The sequence below is a fragment of the Artemia sp. Qi Xiang Cuo genome, chromosome 19 (genome assembly GCF_049724085.1).
Source record: "Artemia sp. Qi Xiang Cuo chromosome 19, ASM4972408v1, whole genome shotgun sequence".
In the NCBI taxonomy this organism is placed as follows: Eukaryota; Metazoa; Arthropoda; class Branchiopoda; order Anostraca; family Artemiidae; genus Artemia; species Artemia sp. Qi Xiang Cuo.
The window spans coordinates 24,967,380-24,989,092 of NC_142812.1; the positions used below are offsets into that span (position 1 = coordinate 24,967,380).

At 35.1% G+C, this 21,713-nt stretch overlaps 1 protein-coding gene across 4 annotated transcripts in view; it reads right to left on the bottom strand.

Moving 5' to 3' along the window:
- LOC148940646 (uncharacterized) overlaps nucleotides 1-21,713 on the bottom strand; it is a 72,548-nt gene that overhangs the window by 11,498 nt on the left and 39,337 nt on the right. For all 4 annotated transcript variants that reach the window (XM_089104834.1, XM_089104836.1, XM_089104833.1 and 1 more), the window contains 6 exons: nucleotides 20,052-20,306; nucleotides 18,284-18,544; nucleotides 11,189-11,323; nucleotides 9,436-9,570; nucleotides 2,488-2,616; nucleotides 329-463 (listed from right to left, as the gene is read on the bottom strand). In XM_089104834.1, the coding sequence (XP_088960960.1) occupies nucleotides 329-463; nucleotides 2,488-2,616; nucleotides 9,436-9,570; nucleotides 11,189-11,323; nucleotides 18,284-18,544; nucleotides 20,052-20,306 (1,050 nt within the window). The remainder of the gene's footprint in view (nucleotides 1-328; nucleotides 464-2,487; nucleotides 2,617-9,435; nucleotides 9,571-11,188; nucleotides 11,324-18,283; nucleotides 18,545-20,051; nucleotides 20,307-21,713) is intronic.

The window sequence follows — 21,713 nt, forward strand, 5'->3', positions numbered from 1 at the left end:
GAAATAAGGAAGAGATGTGGGTCAAAACAGATGAAGTATCGACATCCTCTCAATGGGTCCAATGATATCTGTCAGTTTATCTGCTTAATGACTTGCCTGATAAATATCAGGTTGTTAAGTTTGAGGCTTTAAGAAGGGATAAAGGAAGTAGGGGAAGAAACACAAAAGTAAAATTTTGTAGAAGATTATGAAGGAAATAAAACAGGAAAGATTTTGCAGGATTCGCTGTTGACGCCTAAATGCATAAGCAAAATAAGATTTTTAAAAAAGTAGAAGTTGTCAGACGTCAGTTATCAGAATTGGTCAAGAGAAAGAAAATGCGTCTTACCCTTGCATGTGCCATTCATGAAAGAATATGCTGTGCCGCAAGCGCATGAATAGTTGCCAGGGAGGTTGATACAAGTTGCTAATCTATCACCATTTTTACTGCACGGATCATTCAATAGTTTACACTCATCTACGTCTGAAATTACAAAAAAAAACACATTAAATTCAGACCTAGTGATTAAAAAAAAAAAAAAATTACTTGGGCATCAGACTTGAACTAAATAAAACAAAAGATCAAAAATACTTTCAAATTTCAGTAAACAGCAACATATAAGCTTAAAATGAAATGAATTATCTACATATGAAAGTTGCCATCGTCTCCTAAACCCAAAGCCGAATCTTCAGCATTTTTATTGGGGGGGGGGGGCAAGAGCGGTTCATATCCAGATAGTCAAAGGGCATGGGATGTATAATAATTTTTTCTCCACATTATTGAGGGGCAACTGACCCCTCCCCTTGTCACCCCCAAACGACGCCCCTGCCTAAGCCCCACTCTCTTTAAGTTTTACTAGTGCTTAACTGAAGAGTGCAATAAACATGGCCAGTGGATGATTGAAGGTGTGTTATTTACTGCCTTTCAAAACATTTGAATCAAAACTTTTACTGTACAGCAAATGCAAGCCTGAAATTGACATTCATTACAGTGCTGGTGTACTTTAAACACCAGCTTTTACACCAACTTTTACACCATCTGCAATTGCCATTCTGGCAATTGCAGCTGGTGTACTTTAAATACAAAATATTAAGCCAGGGCTCAGAGTTCATTTCTCCAACAAAAATTTGAACAAAAAAGGAAACATTCCCGTCATATTCTCTCCACAAGGCTCTTTGACCTGAATACAGAGAGAAAGAGAGAGAAAAAAAGAAGAAAAAGAACTCAATAAAAATAAACACACTAGAACAAAAAGAATGCAAAATCACCCAGCGCTCATTACCCTCCGTAAACCAAGCGAGAGTTCGACAACAGCCACAATAAACATTACTAAAAGGCATTCCAAATAAGGCCCAGAAACATCCACACCGAGGAGGAGTCTTTCTACGCTAGCGACATTGCCAAGAAAGTATTGTAAGAAAGTAAGTAAGTAAGAAAGGGGGAGGGAAAGGAGCATAAAAATTAGTAGTACAAAATAAAGAAGGAAAAAATTTTAAAAAGAAAAAGAAGTAAAAATAATCAAAAAAGTACACAAAATATTTTCTACAGCTTTTTTAAAGATACCAAGCGAATGAAAACCCTATAGCTGACTCAGGCAGAGTATTATAGGCAAGACAGGCAGTCTGGAGACTCAAGTCAAATCTGACTGATAGGGTGAATGGTATAGAGAAGCTACGTTGCAATCCTAATCAAGAATGCCATACAAATATAGAGCTCTTAAGCTCTCAAACGACAGTCACAGGTTCTAAAACACTTTTTTCAATTTCTATTTCAACGAAATTATTTTTTTCCCTCTCACATTGAGAGGGAAAGAACTCCTTCGTCCATCTCCAAGAGTAGGAAGAAGAGGTGTCTTGCCCCAAAAGACTATACAGCTGAAAAACAAGCAGGACTCTGTTCTTTCAAGTGCAGCCAATTTTTCATAATAATAGATAAGTGATATTGTCTTGCCTCAGTCAAAGGGCCCATCTAACATTTTCCCAATTTTACACAAAATCAAAATAAAGCTATTAAGAAGCTCATGTCAACAACTTTTTTTCAGGATTTAAACCAGAAAGAAGTATGAAAAAACTGCATCTGAAAATTACTTGAACTGATAAAATGTTCGTGTGTCCTAATCAAAGGTCCCGCCCCCACTTTTTACCTTTCTTACGCTAATAGAATAACAGACCAGTGACAGAGAAGAGTTATGTGCACATCCTTTGGCATCACGATACGGATCATATTTTGAAAAAAACGTACACTCAGTATAAACATCCCTGGCAATCCAGGGCGCATTCTGGTGATTTTCCCGGGGGGGGGGGTACAGAAAAATCTTCACAAAAAGCATAAAATTTAGTTTATATGCACCTTCACTAATTTTTTACGGGTAGAACAAAAAATTTTAGGAGGGGGGGGGTCAAACCGTGTAACCCTTCTAAATACGGCATTGCTGGCACGGCACAATATGCATACCCAAAACAGTTTTTTTTGTTTTTAATGAAAATGTTTACAAACTTTTTACTTACCTAAGCAGTTTCCATTCATAAGGACGAATCCTGGAGAACAAGCGCAAGTATAGGAGCCATATGCATTGATACACAACGCGTTTTTGTCTCCGTGAGCCGTGCATGGTAACTCTAGGCATTCGTTTACGTCTAAAAATAAACAAAATGACCTTAATATATAAAAGTTTTCTATTTATTTTATTTCGCTAATTATGTCAGGGATGAAGATTATGGATCAAATAAATGCTCTCCAAAATATGGCAGCTAGCACAAGATTTTAAGTAGCAAAGGGCTGAGATGCCAATAATGCCCTGAACCACATAGGCCAACAGCTGCAGGAATTACGGAACTTAGTCTTCAGCTATCTCCAAAATCTGTAATAATGCCTATTTCTTTCCCTACTGTAAATAAGAGTTTTACCATTCTTTTTAGATTATTTTAGTTAACTTTAGTTTATTGCAATTCATTTTATTTAGTTTCTTATACACAGTTTATGTAGTATATTTCAGTTTATTTATTTGAGCTACTAAAATTTACCATTCTTTTGAGTCTTGGTGGAAACTAAATCATTAGCCCCTTTAAGGCCCAAGAAATTTGAGAATTTCCCCATATGTAAAAGTAGTTTCATTGAGTATATATAAAATGTGCCAATGTGCTATTTGAACAAAAAGAAAAAAAGCAATCTAGTATTTATCCGTCATAGGGAAAAAGATAATAGCATGGTTTTATTCCTATCCCTATCTACAAGGACCACTCGGAATTAGATTCAAAATATTGGATCGTGACCCGTGAAATGTTTAAATTCTTCAACAAAAAGGTGGTTTATTTTGAAGTAGTAAAAGCTTTTTTTGTGAAATGTTTCTGGCAAAAGTTCTAAGCATTCAAAAGTTTTTGAAGCAAATTAGAATTGGTATCCAACAAAGGAAGTGACGCCAACAACTAGTTAAATATAAACTAAGTAAAATTATACAAGACAACATCAAACTTTCTAATTGAATGGCTTGTAGAGATGAATTTCCTCCCAAGGCGTCAATTTGATAAGGCTTTTCATCTGTAATAATTTAACATAAACAATCCATTGATTCCTAAAGACAGCTATACCTTTAAAAAGCTACAACTTCTTAAGCTCTTTGGTGCCACAAGTTTGTGGCCTTTTTTTTTGGTGATTTTCAAACATTATTTTTTAACTTGGCCTCTGTTACTATCAAAAGATTCTTTTGGAGTTTTTTTTTTATTGTAAAATATTCGTGATTTTTACCAATTTGGGTATGTGCCCCTAGATATGTTTGTCTTCGCCTAGATTTGTGGTGCCACAAGTTTTTAGCTTATTTTTTTGTGAATTTCACACATTTTTATAAGACTTGGCGTCCGTTACTACCAAAAGGTGCATTTTGGGGCCTTCTTCATTATGAATTGAATTCATGATTTTTCCTAATGGGGGCATGTGTCCCCTAGATTCTTTTGTCTTCGCCTAGATTTCGAAGAATGCCTTTTGGGGTATTTTTATTGAAAAACGTTTTTTTTTGGTGTTTATACCGAAAACATAGAAAACAAAAAATCCCCTCAATATTTTGAAAAAAATCATTTGCCCCCCCCCCCATCTAAATTTAAATTGACACCACTATCCTCCCATGAGGGGAAGATACATAAGTTCATGATTTCAAAAATTAACTTCTTATAAATCATTACTTGGAATCCGCAAGAAAAAAATTACACTAGGTTTAGGTTCAAAGTTGTTTTAAGCAGTTTTATTATTGGCGTAAGACAAATACTTTCATTTAGGCCCCTATATCGCTACTAATTTTATCATTGTATTTTGTAGATTTATTCTTTTTTTTATAAACACTAAAAAAAATTATCAACACATAAGAGACTAAAATTACCAACACAAAAGAGATGATCTACAAATTCTGATATTAAAGTATGACCAATGGTGCAAATCACGAGAATTGAGATGGGGAAAGTATATTTTTCAAATCTAGGGGAGGGGATATGTCGTTTTTGCAATTTCTCAATAAAAATAGAAAAAAGAAAAGCATTTTACAATGAAAATAACCTAAAAAGGTATTTTCAAAATCTAAGGGGGGGGCAACAACTCCAGGGGGTACATCCTCCTTAATTGACACCGTTGAGTACTACACTAGTAAAATGACAAAAAGGTCTCAAATTAAATCTTGAACAAGATTTAAAGGACGGAAGGTTTCTGAATGACGGTTATCTGAAGGACGGAAGGTTTTTCTGAATATGGTAACATTTTTCGTAATATTGGTAATATTTTATAAATTAATGACGGTAATTTCAACTATCACAAACCTATACGTCAAACAGTGAGAAAGCAATATAAAAAAGAATATCAACTTTAATTGTTAACGGTTTCATTAGATTCTTAGTTTTTGTTGTTTCAATTGAAATGAGCACCGAACTCTTTCTTTGTGGAAGTCGTGCTTTTAATCAATGAGATAAAAAATGAAATAAATGAGAAGTCACGAAATCTCAATCCCAGCTGATGATGTAAAGTTGTTTCCGTTTGATGAATATTAAATAGACGCACGCACTAATGTTTGAACATAAAGTTAAAAAAAGAAGAAGAATGAAATAACTAAGATAAAGCAATAGCTTAGACGTACTGACGTACGTCAGTACGTCAACGTCGTACGTGATTCATTATAAGTTTCTCCTCATATGTGTTTACTCAGGAGATTCATTGTGTCTGAAAAGCCTGTAAGCATGAAGAAGAACTGTAAGCCCGTTTTATGTGATTAACTAAAACACTGGTGCGGTACCTCTTTTGGGAGAAACAAAAGATGCATCTATAGAAACAGGAACAGGGGCACTATTTGGGTGAAGATATACTGACAGCGGGCCATGACCAAGATAGCTAATCACTATTGGTTAATATATTCGATGAAAGCCGAACTGGAAGCGATGGAACAAAATGCCTCTCGGAGGGGAAGAGGAAGGAAAAAGGAGAAAAGTGAGAGGTCCGAGTAATCAGTAAAAGCTACGGTTACCAGACGAGAAAGGAAAAAGTTTTATAAAAAGTTTGTAACAAACTGGATATATTTTTTTTTATCCTAAAGTTTCCTTTCAGACAATATGTTCATATTATATAATTTAGAGTAATTAATTTAGAGAAAGCTGTGTACCTAAAAGTAGATGATGAGGCCTATACAAGGACAATAGTGTACATTGTATCGCTTTTTTGTTATTACACGTGGAAGCAAAAAGAAAAGCAGAAGGAAGATTATGATGTGATAAATCGTGTGAAAACAGAATTGAGAAGGATAAGAATTATTACCTTTAAGGAAATAGAGGGAGGGTTCGTTCTAAAGTAGAGGGTAATATTATTGTGAATTTGTAGGCAAGGATGTGCGATTAAAAAAAAAGGGAAAAAATAATAATGATAAAAGGTGAGTTGAGAAAAAATTATAGGGTTTAAGGTTCTAAGATTTTATATTTGTATGACTTTTGTTTTTTCATTTTATGGTAAGGATCTAGGTAGAAGATTAGAAAATGGAGTTTTTAATTTTGGTAAATGGAATAAGAGCAGATTTTAAGTTAAATATTTCGAACTGTTAATGAAGTGTTTGATTTTAGAGTTTAATCAGAATTTTCAGATTATAATAGTTAGCTTCAGGATTTGTTCAGTATTTTTTAGTTCGTTTATTAGGTAAGATTAAAATCTAATTGAATAGTTATAGCATAGGATTTTATGAATTTTTAGATTATAGATTTTAGATTTGTTAATTTTTTTTAATGTTTGTTTGAAATTTATTTTAAACTAGTGGAATTTATTTTATATGTTGAGGAGGGTACGATTCACCTGAATTGTGAAATATTTGATTTTTGGGAATTGTTTTGAGGATTACTGTAGCTACCTAACAATGCCAGACCCAGCAAGAGTAGACTGTGTTGAAATGTGATGTATTAAAAAAAAAAAATAGTGTTATATATTTAATTTTTTATTTTATTTATGTAAATATAGTGAAAATTGTTTTAAAGTGTTATAAGAAAGGTGAATATATTTTAGAGTACAAAGACGTATATGAATTGTAAATTTGTATTTTAATGTTATATGTTCTAGGCCTAATGAATGGGAGCAGCCCTTTGCCGCCTTGGGTAGCTAGAATGAGAATTTTGAAATTGTTGTATGGTAAATTAATGGATGGAGAATCGTATGAATTAAAAAAAAGTTTTTTAGGAGAAAGGTAGATAAAATGTACTAGGAGAGAAAAAATTATATATGTGAGGAATTTTAAAAGGAGAAAGCTGTGGAACATCGAGTAGCAGGTAAGATAGATATGTAAGTAAAATGAAGGAATAATAGAGAACTAGGGGCAAATTAGATTACTAATAAGCAAACAGTATTATATAAAAAAAAGAAGAAAGAAACAGGGTTGATTTTTTTTTTCAGGAGTACGAAAAAGAAACAAAACCGGTTTGATTCTATCCATTACGTGATGTACCGCCATTTATTATCGAGAACACAAAAAGAAGAGGAAGCGCAGAAAGGAGGACCAAATACCGCTGGTTAAAAAAAGAAAAGAAGAAGAATTTAAAATATGCATTAGAAAATACTTTTGTATCTTTTCAATATTATAGTCTATTTTTGATAAAAAAAAGTTTCCTTTCAAACATCATATGGAATACCTCATGACAAAGGGGAATGTCATGCCAAATTCTTATACGCATACCTACAATCAAGACACGAAGCACGAAGGTTCCCCTTCAAATTCGTTCTGATGGACCCTATCCCCCAAATAATAGAAGAATACAATAAAAATGAGCCTTTATTTCAGTGTTTTTACCCCTGTCTACCACGTAAAAAGAAACCATCGTTTGTGTTTATCCAACGCCTGTCAATGTCCTCTAGTACTTCCTTTTCTTCAGTTGCAATCACACATCTAGAATCAATTCATCACTTTCAGATTTACGTCTATGTCAACTGATACTCAAAATACACGAAGAAAACTCCAATATATCAATTCTTGCACTCTCTCTTAAATTTACATTGTGAAATGTACGTCGTTATGAATTAATAAAACCGTATTAATTTGTCATCTTTAAATTTCAACATTGTCAACATTGTCAACTTGTCAACATTTAAGTTTCATTTTGTTCTCATTTACATCATCACCAGAATGGCAGAGATAAATGAAGGGTTTAGTATTCAAGAAAATAAGGCCAAGTATAACAAAAGCTCATAAAGTTAACTTTTATAAGACATCAAATAAAATAAAAAGTTTTTTCAGCTGAAAGTGAGGAGCAACATTAAAACTTAAAAAGAAGAGACACTATTACGTAGATGAGGGGGTTGCCCCCTTCTTAATACCTCGCTCTTCATGCTAAAGTTTTTTAACACTTAAAAAAAGCTTCTTATTATTTTAGTTAAACGACCCTTGTGTTTCAGAAACTGTTCTTAAAGAATTGGGACAAAGTCAAACTTTAGCGTACATATCAAGGTATTAAGGAGGGGGCAACCCCCATCATATACGTAATAGTTTCTGTTCGTTTTTAAATTTTAATTCTGCTCCTTAATTTCAGTTGAAAAAACTAATTTAGGTTTTTTCAAAAAAACTTTGTTTCGTTTAATTTAATTTCTTATCGCTTTTTCAATAATGCCGGAAAATCAGGCTCCCCTCCATGGAAAGATCCTCTGGACAATTCAATTCCAGTGAATTTTTACCCCGGCAATTACCATTAACATCTCAACAAGTAAAATTGAGTCAGCAAAGAGAAAGAAAGACAAATAAAAAGAATTTCGTAATGGAATTATGGCAAATTCCCCAAGTGTAAAATTTCCCCTGAAAAATTCACCCCCCCCCCAAAAAAAAATTCCCTTCCCACGGAAATTCACCCCGTGGAAATTCATCCTCGCCACCCCAACCGAAAAATGTATGATTACTTCCCAATAACAAATTTAATACTATAGCCTACGCAAACAATGTGCAAATTTCATAGCTTAATAACCTTTCCCCAGGGGCTGTGAGGGGTCAAGTTATCACCAAAGGCATAGTTATTGGCCCTTTTAACTATTCTGAACAAAATGGATAAATCAAAATTTTTATCAGACGACTCTGGGGAAAAAATAGGTGCGAGAAGGGGCTAATGCCCTCCAATATTTTTAGTCACTTAAAAAGGGCTCTAGAATTTTAAAATTCCGATCGAATGAGCCCACTTTCGATATTCTAAAACCATTAGATCGATACGGTCACCCCTGGGGAAAACAAAGAGCAAAAGAAAAAAAAAAAAAGAAATTAACACGCACCCGTGAAAAATAAAAATTCCACATTTTTGCAGATGGGAGCTTGAAACGAAACCTCTACAGTAGAGTTCTCAGATATGCTGAATCTGATGGTGTGATTTCCATTAAGATTCCTTGACTTTTAGCGGGTGTTTCCCCCTTTTCTGAAATCAGGCAAGTTTCTCTGGCTCGTAGCCTTTGATGGGTGAGACTAAACTAAATGAATCTTATATATTTGAAATCAGCGTGATAAGCCGATTCTTTTGATGCATCTGTTAATATTAGAATTTCGTTTTTAAGTTTTAGTTACTATTGATCCGCGTCGCTCCTTGCTTACCGTTCGTTACCACGAACTGTTTGAAAATAACACCTGAATTGAAGTTACAATATTGTGGCAAACAGTTTATAAGACCAATTAAAATTAAAAATTATGGCAAAATTCCAAGAAGGATTTATAACAAGAACAAAAAAAATAAAGCCTAGTAGATTTGTTTCACAACTACTAAAAAAAAAAATCACATGTTACCTGATGACTTAAGCAGCTTTTGAAATAGCTAAATCTATGTATGATCTACAACTTAACGTGTGACTGCTCTACAAAACAATGAGCAGCCATTTTTAGTGGTCTAGGCTTCAGAAGGGTAGAGGTTCGAGGCGATCATTCTACTAATAAACTATATAAATCAAGAAAATGACATGTTGAGATAAACATGTTCAATACTTACCAAAACAACTGTTTCTTTCACTTTTGAATCCTTCTGAGCAAAGACACATGAACTTTCCGAGCGTGTTTAAACAAGTGGCATTTCTATCACCATGAATTGTGCAAGGATTCATAGGGTCACTGCATTCAAATTCATCTGGAAAAGATGAAAAATAAACCATGTAGTACCATAAAGGTAAAGATATACTAAAGATAACTTACCCATTTCTCTGGATGCTTGAATTATGAAGGCTCATCTTAGTTTTGAAGAAACTAAATTTCAGCTGGGGGAGACAAACTGGGGTCTGGAGGGAACAGTTGCACCCCCTGCACCATAGCAAATTACGCCCCTGCTTGCAGTGCATGCGCTATCAGATGAGGGAATTCAACAGTGTAGAATGCCTTTCATAAGCTTATACTGGCACGAAAATTTAGCATTTCTAAATTTTAGAAAATTTTGCCTAAATTTTTACGCGTCTTGGCCATAATTTCGAGTAGTACGATCAAGCTGAGACATTGTTGAAGTTTAGTATTAAATATACTTAAAACTAGAAAGGCAGCTTTTGAGACACAAGTTCTGGAAGTCAAAAGACGATGAAATTGAAATTCAATTGCCTACTTTCAGTTATAATCAAGAATAGAAAAATTTCAAGGCCAATTTTACCTACTATGAGAATTAAAAATAATCTCCAGCATAACTATAGAAAAAGAATTAAAGAAAGAACTTCCATTCCGAAAGCAGCGTGATAAAAAATATTGTTTTAACTTTTCATTGCATTGCTCTTGCACAAGAGCATTCATTCTTGAAACATACATAAAAAAAGTCACATAAGAGGGCAGAGGGCGGTAGCCCCCCTCATATATAGGATGATTTCAGTTCGATTTTGGTTTTCATGTCGCTCTTACCTTTTACTTAGAAAATCTATTATTAGCTTTTTTTCTATCTGTTGCAATGTCATGTTCAGGTTAATATAACTATTAGGGGGTGCACCCCCTCGACTTCTTGCTTTTAATGCTAAGGTTTAAATTTTATGTATCAGTATTTCAAGAATAACGACTCGTTATAATGTATTTGCACATCATATTTAAATAGAAAGTTTCTAAAGACGAGGTAAGAAGTTTCTTAAGCTGTACTTCTTCACACTTAAGTACAACTTTTGTCAAATTTGATATTTAAAATCACAACTTTGGTAGTTATTCTTCCTTCAGTCTTGTAGTTCAAATACCAGTGGGTCAATTCTAGTGTAACGTGGAATGGACGGCTAAACTGTGCGAACTTAAAAAAGTCTTTTCTTCACAAAATTTTCAACCTCGAGTTTTAATAAATTTCTAAACTTTTAAGCTCTGTAATACCTAAGAATTTCGCCAGTAGCGTTTCTTCATTTCTTTCCAACGGTTAGCGTTCAACTTTGCAAATAATTTCGACTTAGTAAACTGATTTGTTGATTTTTCTGTGACTACTAGGTCACAGTAATACATCTATTTAAGGGATCTTAGGCTACGGGGTCACTGAAAAGGGGCCTACATTTCAGGCATAACTTTGTGACTTTCTAGTTATCTAACTTTCTTCGAGATTGACAATCGACAAGCCAAGATTTGAATTTCGAACGAAAGTATTTGAAAAGTAGGTACTGAACAATAAATGAACAATTACCTAAAAAGCCTAAAATTTAGTGAGGTTATAATTTAATGGAGACATTTCTGCAATATGAGGAATGGGTAAAAATATATATGTAAATATTTATATATTTGACCAAATCAAGATAAGTATTTACCAATACAATAGCCATGTTGAAATGTAAAACCACGTGAACAACGGCATGTGTAATCAATTCCCGCTCCAATGCAAGAGGCTGCTGTATCTCCACCCAACTGACAAGGAGTGATGGGCTTACTGCATGGGTTCTTGGCTAGGGAAATAAAAAAAACAGTTAATTTAATGATTTCAGATTCAGTAAATTTTGACATTCTGAAAGAATCAGTATGCACAGATGCTATGAAATGAAACCAAACTTTTATCCTAAGACGCAGTAGGTATTAGTTTTAAGTATTTTAGAACGAATTGGGTTTGACAAGTTTGACTAAGTCTTCACTGGTTAGGCTACTATTTAGGCTTAAAAATCTATAAACTGTTGGGGACTCATGTCACCAAGGCCTATCTTTTGCGGTAATTAAACTTTACTGTTTCTTTATGCTAAAAACGTTCTAAAGTGATAAGTGCGCATGAAAATTTTGAAGCATTTTAAAGTAAAAGTCCCTGGCAACACTTGCTCCTACAAATCCTGTTCAAAGCCTGATCTTCGTCAATTTTTTCTCAAAACTTCAAAATATTTTAGGTCATTTTTATAATCTCGTTTCATTCCAAGGGTGTCCCGATTTTTCTGTTCCCTCTTGAGGGATATTTTTTAAAAATGTTCACGGAAAATCTTTTTTTGTATCACAGGGATATTCCATAAGTAATCTTTTAGGCCACACAACTGGCCATTTATGAAGTAAGTTAAAATGTATACAAATACAAGTAATGTGTAAAACTTTGAATCAAGACAGTGATACTTACTTACTCTGTACTTGCGGCAGGAATAAGGCGATTCCACCTTGCACGGCATCAAAGATCTTGGGGGCTTGTTCGATCCATGTAGTGCGGTCTGCTGTCAGCAGCTCTGAAAGTAGGAGCCACTAGGCTGTCCATCTGTGTCCAAACTTTTTGAACCCTCCGATAAACTCAAGATCTGATTTGGCCAGGTTCCACCAGTTTTTTTGCTATCCTCCTTGGCGTTTCTTCCATGAGCTGAGAGGATCATCTAGAAGGATTTGGAGAGGCAGGTACTCTAGTGGTTTACGTAAGACAAGGCTCAATCATTTCAGTCGGTGTTCTTCGATCGGGAGGACAACGCTTCTTTCGATGTCGCAAAATCATCGTATAGCCACGCTTGATGTGGTCACACTGATGTATCCTGAGCATATTCCGCAGAGAGGTATGCTTGAACACCTTCAATGCATTTTCATGTAGTTTCTTCAACGACCAAGTTTCGTGTCCGTAAAGAAGGATGGTTGTAGCCAAAGCAAGGTAGATTCAGACTTTAGTGCGTACAATAATTTTGCACCGGTTGCACAATGGTTTAACGAGGGAAGTCAAGACCGTCTTTGCTTTCTGCAATCACTGTCGGATATCGGCGTCTGAAGATCCATCAATAAAAAACTGAGAGCCAAGGTATGTGGAACTGTCAACCAGATCCAACTGTACTGGGAATGCAGTTAGTAAAAAAGGATCTGCTTTGTTTATTGCCATAAATTCTGTCTTCCATGTACTGAAGTTCAAGCCAATACAATCTCCCCAAGTCACCGTATCGTTGAGCATAATTTGGGCTTTCTCTGGGTCTGAGAGGATTCCGACATAATCAGCGTAGTCAAAATCTTTAAGTGAAGGTTCTGTCCAATTTGATTTCCTGGATGAGAAGATACGGCGTTTACAAGCACCCAATCGAGACAGTAGCAGAAAAGGATCGGAGACAGGACGCGGTCCTGCTTTACTCCGAACTCAACAAAGAATTCTTCAGTCTCTTCCCAGTCAACTCAAAATCAGCTCGCCAAGTCCTCATAGTATGCCTTAATCTGTTCGACAAATATCAGGGACATTCCGTAATTCTCTAGAATTTTCCAAAATTTTGGGTGGGTTATCGAGTCAAAGGGGACAATAAAGTCAGGAAATACCAGAATAAGGGGAATGTTGTACCTTTCAAACTGGTGAAAATGAAAAAACTGGTTCAAAATGAAGCGAAGTGCAAAAATATAACCCGGACAGAAGTCGGCTTGGTTTTCACGGGTTCTTTTCTCTCTTGCCCCCTTGAAGCGTTTAAGCAAAATAATCCTAAATATTTTCACCGCAATATCAATTAGACTTATTCCCCCGTAATTTTTGCACTCAAGTTTTATAAGCTTCCTTATAAAATGGGAGAATAACTGATGTCTTCCAATCCTATCGGAAAGTGTTGGTCCTCCATACTTCTTCAATTATACCGTGAAGCTGTTCAGCAGTAATATTGGGGCACTATTTGCATAGTTCTGGGAGAGACCATGTTGACATGGGACTTTGTAGTTCTTCAGGGCCTTAAACGCTTTGAGTATTTTCGCTTTTGTCGGAGGAGCCAGCTCGACATTATAAGGTTGTTTTTAAACACTAGGGGGGACCTGCCAGGAGCTGATGATGGGGATGGATGGGATTTAATAGCGTTTGGAAGTGATCTTTGGGCCTGGCCAAAAGCTCTTTCTGACAGCTAATGATTTTTCTCGATCTGTCTTTGACAACTTTGGACACTGTGGCTTTCTTACCAGTTGATTCTTTGAGAATCTGATAAGGATTGCAGGTCTCATGTGCCCCTGCTGTTTTCTCTAAGGACAAAGTGGTCTCTTCCTACATTTCATGGCGGTCTATACACAGAGTGCTTGACCTGTCTGCGCAACTCTTCCGTAATATCTTTAGAGCCGCTCAGCTTTTTCTTTACTCTCCGACTATTCACAAGGTTCTGATGGTATTCCACATTCGTTCGGCCTAGGATCTCTTTGGCAGTGTCTCTCATCACTGTTTTGAAGGTCTCCCATCTTTAACTCAGGTGTTACTTCGTTTTGTAAGAATTTCTTGTTGTTAAATGCACAAATTATTTACTAAGGGACTAAATATCTTCTTGGTATAGCCTCGCAATTGCATTTGTTTGTACGATTTGATTCATAACAAGTACCAAGTGAAAAACAATATCGTAGACGAGGCAGGAAAAGGATTTGGAAAGGGTAGTTCGTTTTGGGAGCTTGCCCGTGTTGATTGCTTGGCTTAGATGTGAGTACAAATAAATTGTTCCTTTAGAGTTTCGTAAATTATGAAACATTTTGTTTGCTCACATATTATTTATTAGTTTGTTGATCTTAATATCTTAAAATTCTTATTTCAGTATGAAGATTATGCAAAGATTGCACTTATATCACAAGTTATAAATCTCTTTTGATTTTCTTTTTAAAGCGATACATTTGAAACCAAAAACCATAATTCTTTTTAAATAAAACCTTTGCTCTTTCTTAACTCTTGTGTTGTGTTCACTTTATCTCAAGTCTTAGGTACGGGTTATTTTTAGCACCTCTTCTTATATTTATTTATCTTCCTTTATATATTTATTAACCGGCACAGTTTGATGTCTGCACGCTACTCTAACTCTTATTAATTCTCCAGGCTCTGTTTAAACCGGTTAAAGTGTTTATCTCTACAAAGTAATCTCAGGCATGGGCTTGAAGGTATTTTTTTTTTACTTTGGGTGAATAAATTGTCCGTATAGCATTGTCCATCATCAGAATTCCCACTTGCTCCTAAGTTGCTTCCACTAAATCATGTTCCACGCAAGATCCTTATCACCAACTTATAATTGTTAACCTCACGTTTAGTTTTAAAACATAATTGGAATCCAGCTGAAATAATGTTCTAAAGCAAGTATTTATTTTCATTAGCTTAATTCCTCAAGGCTCAGTAACAGAAATTGATGGAGATAAACCATGACCTGGTTTCTTGTGCCTCAATCATCCTTGGTTTCTTAGCTCCAACTGATCAGCAAGTAGCCTATTTCTACTTAGTCATATATAATAGGAGGTTAAGCCTTATAGAGAGTTACTTAGGAGGCCATGCAATTATTATACACGGGGAGTTAAGTAAGGGAAACATCGAGTTAAAACTTCTTACTGTTGTTTTTATAGTACCAAAACCTCATGGGAAGTAAAGTTCTGAGAATTTTTTGAGTAATTTTGGCTATGAGGCCCAAAACTAAAAAAAAATGTTTTCTTGGCAACAGTCTTAGCTAAAATAGGTCAAATTGTTCTGAAGATGCTTGCGAATTATTTTATAATTGCTAGAAAGTAGTTTCAAAGAGGGCAGTTTCAAAAGTAGTTCGTGAATACTCAGTGCGTTTGTCAGTAAAGAGCATCTTAGGTAAAGTAGCAAAATTAAAACCTAAGATATGAATATATAAGGACCTCGTACTATTTTGAATCGAGAAAAATGTATTTTAGCTTCCAGACATAAAGCTAAAATATTCGGGCATTTTTTAGATTTTATATCACTGTCTTCAAGGATATTAATGACTCTAGGTGGGAGCAAGGGGCAAGCCAATCCCTGAAGTTTTTGCGGTGGTGGTAGAATTTTAGGCAATGAAGCTTGACCCTCCGTCCCTAGGTAACAAAGGAAATCTATCAGCGCACAACAAAGTATTGGAGGGGCGTAAACATCACTAAGCTTCACACCGATTAATGCGATGGCTAAAGCTCTCCGAGTGCCCGCACCCTGTGATCAACTCTATACCAAAGACACATCGATGGATCTCAGACCAGAAAGAAGAGTTATGAATTCGGCTACGGCATTCCCAGCTAGCGACGCGACCATCTAATGGGTGTGGGTGTCGAGAAGTAAGCAAGCTAAGCATGCTACGAGTTCCGGGCAAGCAACACTACTTTGAATATGGCGATAAAGTCGGTAAATCAACAAGCCATACCTTAGGGAAAACCAATAACAGTCATAAAGCAAGCAAAATCAAGACTAACTATTGGCTTTCGGAACGTCAGATCTGTCAAACAAGAAGCTACACAACTTCTCCTTGTCCATGAGATGGAAAATTACAGCATTGATATATTGAACGTGTCCGAGACCAGAACATCTGATTCTGGCTCTGCAGCAACTGCAATGCCCAAAACGCTAAAACAGTTCCACTTTGTCTACTCTGGAGCAGTAACAAGTGGAGCAGTAACGAAGAAACAAGATATCACTAATGCGTATTTTCTTCCCTCATTTTTTCAACGTACTCTGCTGCTTCTACTTATGTCCCTCTCCGTGACAGAAATTAAAAAAAGAAAGTGTTAGCCTCAGATGTTTAACAATAGGTACATTAGCCGGCGAAAGTAGGAAATCCATCCTTGCGAGAGAAGACCCATTGGTATTCATAGACAAAAAACAATACCTGCACTGACACTGTAAAACTTGAGAATGCAGATTAGATAAAAAAAGTAAACATTGCAATGCGAAAAGATCCAACATAGTAGATAATTTATAGTCAAGCGAAATAAGTGTCAAAATTTGGCGTAATGCCATAAATACCAAGAGTTTCTAACTTGATGTAGCTACTAACCCAAGTGATACACATAAATTTCTTTTTTTTATAAAGTCTGTCTCTATTTCCAATCGGTAAGCTCCACAGGCGAAAACCACTACCATGAGCCAGATCTTACTTTTAGGCACTAAATATAAATTTTCTGAATGACTTTCCTGGAGCTGTAGCCAAAATGTCTGATTTGATTAACAGCAAATACATTTTAAATAAGCATTTTACGAGTACTGAAGTGTGCTATTAACTTTCCAGCTCAAAAAGGATAATCTTTTCAAAGGCAAAAATATAAACATGGTTTGTAAAAGAGGAGTTTGGCTACATTTTGTAGTTGAAGGGGCCAGAAGTCCACTTTGGTCCTCCGATTATACAGATTAAAATTCTTTGCCTGATTCGACTTCAAACAAGATACAAGCCTTTCAGTAAAAAATTGGTATCAGGGGAGGGGGTTGGAAGGACACGGGGACGCTTTATACCTCCAATCATACAGTGAAACACTTTAGAGATTCAATCATAAGACACGCATAGGCACACAGTGATAAATTCGGGCCAAAGATCAAGATAGCTGAGCTTCGGAATCGAATATTGGTATACAAATATTGTGATTTGAAAATGATCTTGTTTTATTTGACTGGGATGGACTAGTTATTTCTGGGGTAGTTTGAAGTAGAAACAACCAAAAAACCAGAAGGGTTAGACTCACCTAAAATTTATTGGGCAATTCTTAACCCGACAAAACTTTCGTCAGGAAATTTTCGCCCGATGGGCTTTACAATGAAAAGACTAATAGGCTTCAGTTTCGGAGTTCAGATAACCTCAGTTTTTAGCTTAGATGCCGGCTAGTGTCTTGATATTAAGAGCTGAGAGTCTTAAATTTACTAAGGAAGGCCCCCTTGTCTGTAGCTATTTATCTATCAACTTTCAAGCAAATCCAGCCATTTTCATATGGAATGTATGTGGGTCCACTTTAGCCCTCAGTCACTAAGAATGAAGATCGTTACACGCTTCTGATTTGAACATAGTGCCATCTACCTGCATTTGTGCTAAAAATTTGGCAGTGGTGGAGGACTAAGCTCAAACTGGAAGTTAGTCATGATGTTGTCAACATCTCACAATTTCCAAAAATTACCTCTTAATTTTTTTAATAAGATAACTAATACTTAATATAAATTTTAATTATGGTTTTAAAGCTCATATTTTATTGTAAGTCTTTTTTTTGCTTACATAAAAAAATGGCTTAGGACGGCCCTTAGATATAGAACCAAAATATTCATTTGAGTTTGAGCAAGTTTTTGAGCAAGTTATTTGAGTTAGAAATTCCTAGTGTTTTACCAATTATTTGCTTTTAATAAACGATTAAATAGTGGAACACCTTCAATTCTTTTCTGACACAGACTATAAGGTTTTACTTTAGCTCATTAGCTATAGATTCTAGCTCAAGGAGAAGAATGGACCCTTCTTTAGACATAAGGCAAGAATTATGCGCAGTTTCCCTAAATGTTATGTTATATTGATCAATCAGTCTTAAATCCACATTTTCTACAGAAATCATAGACGTTAAGTCCTCATCCCTTTGGCATAATTAACAAAATTGACGACATAGGGCAAAAACCGGATCAAATGTTCTAAAAAAGAGTATCAAAGGCATTATTAAGTTGTTCAGTAATAAATCCCCAATTAAAGCAAATAAAAAAAAATAAAAAAATTCTCAACCCAGAGATTAGAACCAGTTTTTATTACCTGAGCAAGTGCCGTTTACGAAGCTAAAACCTTCCGAGCATGTGCAGATCCTCGAGTCACCGACGGTGAAACATTGTGCAGAAAGATCTCCTTCCACTGCACATGGGTTCATATAGCAAAGATCTTTTGGCTTACAATACCCATCTTCTAAAAAGAACCCCGCTGAACACTGACATCGATAGCTTCCAACTGTGTTGACACATACTGCTGTATTATCTCCACCAGCGGCACAAGGATTGGATAAAGTGCATTCGTTATTATCTAAAATCAAATAATTTAATAGTTGTACTGCAAAAATATACAGGGCATTAAATATCATTTATATTGTAAAAAAAAGTAATTCCAAAACATAAGTGAGACACAAATAGAATTTCATATTATCAGAAATGCAAAAACTACAGATTTTATAAGCTGTTTTTTTTTTTTTTTTTACAGCCTACAAGTAGAAAAACATACGAAAATTTATAAAATCGTAAATTTAATATCTCTTCTATTGCCAGTTAAATATTTAAGCTTTTCCTCAAAAAATAAGCCATCCCTTACAGACATATAAGTTTTTTTACGTTTTGTTCTTCCCTTAATGTAGATTGATTCATGATGTACAATTAAATTGCTGGAGCCTTCAAGGCCAAAAAGAGAGAGAGAAAAACGAAAAATATCCGGTCATGAATTGAAAAAACATATTAATTAAAATAAATTATCTCAAACACAAAAAAAAAATATATTTTGCACCCCTATATGCTTCGACTTTAAGTATATAAATTAAAATTAACCTAAAAGTTACAAATTCAATTTTATGGATAATTTAACTCTAAGCTCAGTATTTTTTGCAACTTTTTTTTTTTTTTACAAAATTACAAAATTATTATCTCCCTTAGTTGTCTTTTCTTTCTACTCAGGATATTTTATCAAGTTTTAAACTTCTTGATCATACCAATTGGTTCAGACCAATATTTAGTGCATTAAGGAGAACCACCCAGAGCCTTGGCTCTGCATATTACAATGTCTGTCTAATTTTAGACATTGCTTTCTTAGCTAATCCAATTAGTTTTTCTTTACTAACTGTTTTTAGCATTTTATACAATCTGAGAAAATGTTATTATGAATTGACTATTCCTCTCTCTTATGCATGCATTCACTCTGCGATTATAAGATATGCGACAACAACACGGACGTATGCAGGGGTGCCTCTTGGCCTGGCCCTCTCCCCCCGAAATCTCGGAATTTTTTTTTATTTTCCCATAATTTATTTGATACTTCTCACAAAATAAGGGATTTGAAGAATTTAGGCTCCTCCCCCGAAACAGATTCCTGCGTACGTGCCTGGGCAACGAGTGTCATCAATCGAACAGGAAGCATTCGTAAAGCAATCAAATTACAATGGAATGAAGGAATGTGTAATTTTGGCGCAGCTCAAAAGAGAAATAAGTAAATATTAATACTAAGATTGCCAATCGCATCCCAGGAGAATGCAAATCCTAAAAACTTATGATTTTGTTAAGGGTAAACAGGGAAGAAAAATTGAATTTACACCTTAGTTTTTTAACACAATTAAAATTGCTGACTTCCTGCATCATGACTTAGAACTAAAGAATAACACGATAATCATGCTACTGCTTAAAAATTTATATATTGCATCCAAATTTAATGGTCATATCGTTACGGGTCTTGGGTGCTGCTTCCTTTCGTTGTTTAATGTCTGTTTATTTTCATTGAGGATCATTTTTCTCATTGACAGTAGAACATAATAACTGAAAACTATACTTACCAACACAAGTGATGCCATCATATTGAAAACCTCCTGAACAATAGCAAATTTTTCCAAGGTGGTTTTCCATACAAAGTGCTGACAAGTCACCACCCATTGAACAAGGAGCTATTGAGCACTGAGCTGGTTGTGACATAGTAGTGGATTCGGCCACTTCAGTTACAGAATCTGTTACTGCATAATATTCTACATCCAAAGAGAGAGCAGAAGGAGTCGGAATATCAATAGATGATTGTGGAGATTCGTTAGAAGATACTGAAAAATATTCAAGCGTTAATTAATGGATGAAACCTTCACACATTACTACAAACTATTGTGGCAAACTACACCAACAGTCAGAAGTCTATAGAGTGGTGACTCTTTTCCTCCTTCCAATCCTCTTCAAAGACTCCTCTTTGCCCCTCTTGCAGCTAAATACACTAAGAGCCTTTATAATTTCACTGCTCTAAAATCTGGGGTGACAAGCCTTGTCCAGAACCGTTGCAAGATACTTGACCATGGGTTAGCTACTACTCCATGGGTTAGCAACAGGAAAAAAATGAAAGCTGTTTTAAAGCCAAATTTAGTTAAACGACGTTTCTTTGACGTACACCAAATCTACATCAACAAACAATCCTGATCAAATCTGATCTACATACAAAATATAAAAAAAAATTGAAATAGAGAATCATTGTTGGTCTTTATTCTAAAAATTCACTATATGTATATATATATATATATATATATATATATATATATATATATATATATATATATATATATATATATATATATATATATATATATATATATATATATATATAAGAGAGAGAGAGAGAGAGACATGTTAGCATGGTGTTATGAATTCATATTCCATAACGTCATATAGAGACACCAAAAATGTAGCTTTTGCAAAAAAATGCATTTCACTTTAATACTATCGAGACGAATTAAAAAAGCACATGTACATAAGCATTAGCTTTTAAATGAGCTCTTAAACAGCTCTCCAGTCACCTGCTAGCGCTGGCAAAAAAAGGAACACATCAGTGGTACCTAAGCTAAAATAGGATAATTTTTATTTTTAAGGAGAGAGGGCTGAAGACCTCCAGCTAAGGGCTTTTCAACATGAAAATGAAAATGATACACATTTATTTCGATCTGCCACAGTTTTCGAGGGTTTTCATGGTTTTTCTTTTTTAAATTCCAGTAAATTTGTTTTCGTCATTACTTTTCAATTTTAGGTTTAACATGGATGATGGTTACCATTCCCATATTAGTGTCAAATGGTGGTTATTCTAACCTCAAAATTTCTATAAAACACGTTTCTTAGTTTTTTAATAGAGGGGGGGGGGTTGCCTTTACTAGGTTGCAGCTTTTGCTGGAACCATGATGGTCCAATCGTCTGAAGGCAAAATTTTGGCATTCTTGATGTTGGGCTATGTGTCTGTGCATGGATACTACTATTAAGAGCATAATTGTACTCACTTAATGTACTTTTACTATTACTACTACCAGTAACAAGAACTCATCAGAAAATAAGTATCCCTGAGGCCAACGAATTTTAAAGCAGCACCAGTTTTTGGTCTACTTTAACTTAGTAGGTCATCACTCCCCAGATGAGAAACTTTGCAACTGGCATGTTTGAACCACAGTTCTGGAAAATCCATAATTCGGCCTTATTTA